Source organism: Corapipo altera, unplaced genomic scaffold (genome assembly GCF_003945725.1).
Source record: "Corapipo altera isolate COAL_440 unplaced genomic scaffold, ASM394572v1 1b, whole genome shotgun sequence".
NCBI classification, from domain to species: Eukaryota; Metazoa; Chordata; class Aves; order Passeriformes; family Pipridae; genus Corapipo; species Corapipo altera.
This window is the reverse complement of record NW_020884881.1, coordinates 14181189-14189402: the sequence shown is the minus strand read 5'-3', so window position 1 is coordinate 14189402 and position 8214 is coordinate 14181189. Positions and strand designations below refer to the sequence as shown.

The window sequence follows — 8214 nt, the reverse complement described above, 5'->3', positions numbered from 1 at the left end:
CAACTCACGGTATGTGGATTAAAACGCTTCCTAGAAGCAGCTAGTACTGTACATTGCCTCAACCCTCCCTGAACTTTCTCAGTGAATACAGCAGCCTGACAGCCTGGCTTCCCGCTGGGTGGATCCTGCAACTCCAGGAGGGAATGGCACTTCTTGTTTTTAATTAGCAAAGGTGAAAGGTGAATTAAAACTAGCTGTTTGGCAAGTCAGAGCAAGGGGCTGAATTCTGAAGAGCACCAAGGAGGAGGGTGCTTTCTCCTTTTTTCCTTTTTTTTTTTTTTTCCCTCCCTCCTTCTCTGAATGAATTGCCTTGCAGGAGGGACTGAAAATACAGCTTCTTCCTGAATCCAGTGGCAGAGTTACTAGAGACAGCTCAAGACACAACACTGCAGAGTAACGCCTTGGAATGTCCTCGCACTTTATAAACAATTGTCCTAGGGAGGGAATATTTTTACATGACATTTGCACAGCTTGACAAATGGCTAGCTGAGGCTGTGTGCTGCTCTGATGAACGTTGAATATTATACAGAGATACCCCACAAACTGACCAAAGAGAGCGATCTAACTGCACTGGGAAAGTAGAAGTGGAAGTTGGAGCCTTAAAAACGCCCCACCAAAACAACTAACAAACAGCAGCATTTAAGAGAAGAGAGCAAGAAATTTATCTTGGGCAGGATGGCATCTGCCCAGGACCTTTTAATCCTGGCACTATATGGCTTGTTACTAGAGTTACCGGCTGGATGTCACGCAGCGGATACGAGGCAGCCAAGGTTACGTCTGTCACATAAAGGTAGGTCAGTGTGTCAGGTTTTTAAAGACTTTATGCTAATACAGGTTCAATGACTTCACCGAATGTACTGCATAGGGGTTAAATTATGGTCCTCTGTCAGAGTAAAATGTTCCTGTTAAGGAATCTTGTGAATTGTTTCCTTGTACTAAACTGCATCCTTGAACAAGTTTACCGAATTCTGGAAGACTTAAGATACTTACAAGTGATGATTTTATCCTACTGAAATACTCTAACAAAAAGTGTGTTAGATTTGCATGTCATTCTCAGTTATTCTCCATGCTGTAAGGAGGCTGCCAGGTCTCTTAATAAGAGGGAAAGAAATGGAGAAGATAACCTGAAATTATTGCTGAATAAATGCACTCTTGTGCATCATGTAACCTTTAAACAATTAAATGTCTGTTTCACTTTTAGAATTCTATCTGTCTACAAATATAGCTAAGGCAAAAAGACTGAATTCCTGTGAACCATATGATTCATTTTCTAAACTAGCAAGTGTCATCACACTATAATTAAAATGACTAACTGCCAATGTAAGTCTGTTTGCAGTTTAACTGAGTTACCCAAAGAAAAAAGTGTTATTTTTTCTGACATATGTATGTAGAATACTTACAACTTGTTTGTTTGTTTGTTTTAAATTATTTAAGTTTCAGTTACCTGAAGCCTGAACCATTCTTCCTTAGCCAATTCAGAGTGTCCTTATTCAGTTCTGGATTGCATGTGATTTAAACTCTTCACTATGGTTTGGGTTTAATCCTGTATATATATATATATATATATATATAAATACCTGTGCACAACCATGGCATTTCAGTTCTCTGCGGCAGTACATACATTCGTAGATTATATATTTAGAGATGTATGACAGATAACTATTGCAGTAGGAGCAAAAAATATGTGTACAAGATAAACTGATGATTGGCCAATTAATAATGTTTTGATATTAACTCTTATGCATAGATGAAAAGAAAATGCTTTTCTTCTGACATTGTTGGGAATGAGCAAATTCTAATTTACTCAAGAACATTTCAGTGGTTATGCAATTGATAACTAAGCTGCATCAGTGTGAAATACTTTAGAACACCTATTATAAGTATGGATAAAATTTCAGAATTAACATCAACCAGAGCTCCATGTGTTGACAGGTTTACTATAAACAAGGTTTAATTGTGTTTTATATAGCAAGCTAAATTACCAGTCATAAGGAAGGGAGAAGTTGAATAGGATAATTGGTCCGAATGTCTTGCTAGGAAGCTATAAGAAATGGGGTTTGCTTTTATAGGGCAGTGAAACACATTTTAAAAAAATAAATATTTGTCATGAAAAGCTTTCTTGTAAGTAAACAATTAACTGCTCTAAATGAAATAAATGATATGACCTCTCAATATATAAACCACTCATGCTTTAACACATGATTTCAGAGTACAGTAGGAATGCTGATTATATAATCCTTTCACATCTTTTGCTGTTGAAAATGTGCATTTGAACACTGGTTTATTTCTAGCTGTAATTACAAGGGCTATAATTATTATTGATATTTGTTTGCTTGTGATGAGGAAGAGAGATGAGAAAAGCACAATAGATGAGACAAATAGACCTAATGTTATGTTGGTTCAGGACTTTGGCTTAACTGCCAATTTTGGCAAGCTCCCCACTATGGTGCTGCAACTGTTAGCTGCTTCTCTGCTCACTTGTAGTACTAATTGCTTTTCTGATGGTTGGAATCAGTGTACACACTACATACTACTTCTCTTTTCAGCAGTGAGCCAGCAATTTGGCCATAGCACATCATAACTCTGACATCATAAGTCTAATATTTTCAGAGCGATCTTAAAACATCCATTTGTCACAGAGGGCCAAATGAGGGCCCTGCCTGATGGCAGTTCACTCAGATCCAATGACACAGGAAGATTTGTCCTCATAAATTCCCTCCCATGAAAACACATATTTCACCTTGTACAGTACCCCATCTCATTTTTCACACTTATGAAATGTGACTGATTTTACAAGCTGTGTTGCAGTCAGTGAGCGCCTGACCACCTATCCCCAGCCAAAAGCTGGAAGTGGCATACCTGCCTGCCACCCTGGGAACAGCTCCTGCAATCCTCCCAGCCAAAAGAATGTAGCGACCAAGCATGAAGACAATGAGTAAATGTCGCTGTTGTATTCACTAATCAAAGAGGAACAGCAGGAGGGTCCCTCATCTTAATTGCTTTTACTCCATCAAAAGGCTGCTGTGGGTACCAGTGAGGTGCAGGGTAGTTACAAAGAAGTCGTCATGCAACCTCTGTGCACAGAGTTGTTTCAGCCTGTCCTGTGAGTTGCTGCTACAGAGGATGAAACCCACTTGCGTACATTTTCAATAGCTGTAAACTCAGTTAAAAATTTTGCTGCAAAAACCTTGAAACCTGAAAATGAGCAGATCTGTTCGCTGCCTTGGAACTGCAGGTGCTCATGGCTAATTGGGATTCAGGCCATTGCAAGATCTGCTAGTACTGACTGGAAAGTTAAAGGCTCTGTGATGAGTATGACATATGGACATGAGATTTTTTTGTTATGAAAGAGTACTTAATTAATCTACTTTAAAGTCTTGTTTCTTTAAGGAGCCAGAATAAGGCTTCTACAAATTAGAGACTCATTTGGTTTTTATAAATTCACAAATTTCTCTTTTTTTTCTTCTTTAAAAGTGATGTTCAGTGAAAGTGAGGTAGTGATCTGACAGTGAATGAGAACCTTTTGCTCTTGCTGCGAACCAGACCTTCACCTGCAGTGCACACGTGTCTCCAAACCCACAGCAATAAGATCAGATCCTAACCCTGGTGCAGAGGGGTCACCTGATGGATAGGAATACCACAATCCCCTTGACAATTATTGTGCAACCCCTGTTTGACTCTATGGCCATTTACTCTGCTTCAGTGGGAGTTAATGAAAGTCTTGCATTCTTGAACTACTGTTAAACCTGTTAAGTCAATGCAAAATGGTAATGGTGATTTTAGGTAAAGTAGAAGATGGTCTTCATTCACAGTAAACGCAAACATGGATTTTGTCATTCCTTTATATGAGATTAGAACTTAATCCTATAACCACCTTGCAGTCATTTTACAGTTCTAACTTCATTTTTAGTAAGTTGAACTGTGTTTATACCCAGGACTTGAAGATGTTTTCCTCAAACAATCAGTTTGTGTCTATTAGAAATTTTACACTGCAATTAGTAGCACTTGTGGTATTAGTGGTATGATTGCACTAAAGGTCAGTGTTTGATGATGACCAACTAAGATCTGTGTGCTCTACTAGCTTCATGTTGATTTGTAGAGATAAAAATATTACAGAGAACTAGATTTTTAAGTTATAGGTTGGCAACTACCTTTAAAATCATTAGCTCATTTTACATACAGTACAGACTCTGGCTAATTAGGTGCTAATTGAAGCCAAGCCTCAACCTCTATTCTTTATGGGCTGCTGGTTAAATTCTTTCTGAGTATCCCACAGTTTGAGTTCTCGCAATGGGAAATATACAATTAAGGTGAAATCAGCACACACTGCGTGTTAAAAAGAAACTATTTACATTACAGATTGAAATGGATTGGGTTTCCAGAGGACAGGAGGGATATATTTATATAAGCCTCATAGAGCTGAACTGGAAGCATGACGACCTAAAAGGCTCATGAAAGATGTAATTGTATAATTCAAGTATTATGCATGGTGTACTGTGTATTTCTAACTGGTTTTGGATTATTTTTTTTCTCTAGTTCATGAATACGGTAAGGAACAAAGGTAATATAGTATGAAAATGAGATGAGTGTTCTCTATACAATTTTATTGCCAGAATGGGATCTGGTGCAGTCAGTTATGTCCAGCGATTTGCAGATCTTGAGGGATATGTTTTCTGTTTTACCCAGTACATTGCTCTTGAGTGACTTCACAAATTTTGGAATTACCTGATCTCAGGTTGTGTAGTTAAGAACTGGACAATGCTCTTGGCTGGAAAAGGTATGATTAAGAAGCAGTTGTGCCTGTCTCGCCCATCCAAATATCTCTCTTTTACTTGATTGTAACTTTCTACAGTAGAGTCAAGCTGCAGCAGGCAGAAGGAGAAGACTGAACTTAAAAGGAATTCGTCTGGGTTAAAAAATTTATTCTCTAAGCATAAATACTTCAAACAAAAGCAGCAGATAGCTAAAGAAGGGAGAGCTGAAATTTTGCAGACAAAAAGTGATATTTCCCATGTATTCAGATTTTAGTACGTAAAATGTATAATATAAAATATTTAATGTAGAAGAATTTAGGTTTCTTAGGGCTGAGTAATAATCTTTGAGGGCTGCTGAGATCTGTTACAGCAGAAAAAATGTTTCATTGTCATTTGCAGGGACCAGAGTTTCAGCACACCTGCTTTAGCTTTCTTGATATTTGCAATTTAGATTTTATTTTAACTAACACTAAGAGTTTCACTATGCTTATCCATGGTATCTTACTCTCGCTGTTCTTTAGCTAGGTGGCAGTAAAATTTACTCAGAGGCTAACAACTAAATTGAGTAACAAAAAATGTAGGGCTTTTTTAGATAGGCATTTCTGAATTCTGAAGTAGCAAATATATTTAATACAAGTATGGTATTTTCAATTAGTAATCAACTGGCCACACAAATCATGGTTAATTAATGACTAGCCACATAACCTATAACTGAATCATGACTGATTCAATTTCATGCATGAAAATGTTTTCTATTTTTAACAGCTTTCCCTCTTATAGAATTTTGGTTTTGAATGACTCGGAAAGATTAGTTTTCCTACCAAAGCAAATTCAAGTTCAAGAAAGTTGTTAATTCATGCTAGATGTAAATCACTTTGAATTTGTACCTGAATAAGGATTTGACTTGTGGTCTTTGCTTACATATAGTTCAGAGAAGTCTACGTCTGAAAAAGATATATGATATTGTGTATGTATCTTTAAAACGTGTGTGCATATATATATAACAGATTGAAGTTTTTATATTTCTTACAGTGAATTAAAGAGCAGTATCATTCCAAGGGTGTAAGAAGTAAAGACCTGTATTATGGCTCCACATCTAAATGTGTCTGGCTATAAGGGCCGATAGCCAGAATTATGAGTGTTTGGAAAAACCAAATGACAAGTAATGTCTTTTTACCCAAATACTCGAGGCCACATAGAATTCAACCTCAGTTTAGAAATGGCCTAGAGAAATATGCACTCTAGGCCACTTCTGGGGCAGAGAGAAGGGCTTTTACATCCCATCTCCCACCTGAGAGGCAACTGATTGTTCGCCAACACTTAGGACAAGATTTAGGTTTATTATTGATCCATATCACAAGAGGTGACTGCTGGGAAGTTCAGTGCTTACACTGAGTGTAAGCACTGGAGTGACTTGTTCACTGAGACAGGAATATTTTTGGCAGAGAATTCCTGCTAGTTCCTTTCATAACTGCATTTTGTTGACAAAGGCTTCTGTAAGTATTGCTGCAGCAGAACTCTGAAGCGATAAGCACCGCCGCCGGGGATGCAAGAAGCAGACGGTTTGCTGCCTAACATCAATCACTTGCCTGTTTTTGCTTTAAAGAACTAAGTACCATCTGAAGGTGCAAGACCAGAATATCCTGCGTGCTGCTGCTTCTCTGCAGCTAACTCCCTGCTTTCAAAGTGATAACACCATCTGCTATTTTAAACTCTTCATCAGATATCGTACTCATCATTATTTCACTGAAAACAAGTGTTATCTTTTACTGAAATAAAAACAAGATTAATGCTGTTTACATGATTTACGGGATGATGTGCAAGGGTGAGCATCTGTCTCAGGCCTTTTGAGAAACTTTTGGTCAGTAAATATTCTAAAAGTGTGCAATGGAAATATTATATATTATTAAAACTACTGTCTTGGTTTTCTTCATGTAGCCAGGCAAATATGATGCAGTTATAGCATGCAGACAGCATTAATTAGAAAAATTATAATTTCTTTAAAAAATTCATAGCCGGAAGGGATAAAGATAATAATCTTCATTTTACAGGGGAAAAAAAAAGCCCTCTTGAGTATACTATTTAAAATGTTTTGTATTGGTTAGTTAATGTTTGGCATTTGTTTAAATCAGTTAAGAATTCAGGATTAAACATGAAAGAACATGTTAAAAGAGAAAAAGAATGAAAATGTTGCATTATAAACGGCTGTAGTGCACTTCAGCTGTAATTTCAAACTCTGTAAAGAAAGGACATAATTAACTTTGAAGAAACAATATTTGAGAAGTTTTAAAAATAAACTCCATCTTTAAATTGGTGAAAAATTTAAATAGCCATCACCAAGATTCAGTTTGAGGAACTGAATCTACTGCGGTTGCTGCATACATTAAAACAAATGAAACAATCAGGATTCTCTCAGAGCACAGCTTCAAAAACAAATATTACCAACTTATTGTTTCCCCACTTTTATCATCTCACATTGACAAATTCCTATTTCCCTTGATCTCAATTCTTCTGATCATCCTCAAGGCTACAAATTCTTATTTTGGAAGAGAGATTTCTCCCTCTTAAAGAATTCAGTTGAAGGCTGACTTCAATGTGCTTCTCCTCTAAGCATCTTCTGTTAGTTTCAGCTATAAATTGATATGCTTTCCCTTATGCTGCATCCTTTTGGCAAACTGTTTTATAGCAGTCAAAAGACTATTTTTTTCCCTTTTGAAACAATGTAAAGCAGGAATGTATCATTATGTATTCAGGGTTTTTTCTTACTTTGTGATGATTTTCATGCCTATAAAAATCACCCAAGAGATAGATTTTTGGGGTTTTCTTTTGAAGAAACAACATTGCAAACACAGGGAATGGTTTCTCTGTTTTTTTTCTCAGGGTTTCTTGGTGACATTTTGATGTCCCTTTCAAAGAATTTGTAAATTGCAGCACATTACAATCGAGCATTCAAATACACAGTTTAGCTGCACTGCTCTTGGTGAATATATAATCTTAGTGACAAATCTTTGTTCCTCTTCTAGTCTATTCATTCTTATTTCACCTGCAAATTATAGGACTTCCAGAGTGCAATGGCATGTCAAAGGTTTCTTTTACAATTTCTGTGCAAGTATGTACAGGAGGTCTGCAACCACAAAGTTGTCAACGAAGGGATGCCTGCCAAACATCTTGGCCCTGGCATGACACCCAGTCTGTGTGTGTAGCCAATAGCTGCAAAACTTGGATCGCTCGTGTAGCTGAAAAATAATTTTTGGTGGAATAAAAGTTGGATCTCATCTTTAAATTACTTTTTACTAGTCTCAGGTGAAAGCACATAATTGGCTGTTGTTTCTGTCAACTCTTCCTACCTTGTCTCAGTAGAGTACTCGGCATGTTTTATTACCTCTTCTGTCAATCAGAATCTGCTCAGTTCTTATTAAAAGTCAACAAGAGTCATCCAGTTACATGTAGTGATCTATGA

General features: G+C 37.0%; 1 protein-coding gene across 1 annotated transcript in view; it reads left to right on the top strand.

The window, feature by feature from the left end:
* The first annotated feature begins 274 nt into the window (after window positions 1–274).
* Window positions 275–8214, top strand: part of SEMA3E (semaphorin 3E) — a 133438-nt gene continuing 125498 nt past the window's right edge. The window contains exon 1 of the mRNA XM_027639928.1: window positions 275–790. Within this exon, the coding sequence (XP_027495729.1) occupies window positions 676–790 (115 nt within the window). The 5' untranslated portion in view covers window positions 275–675. The remainder of the gene's footprint in view (window positions 791–8214) is intronic.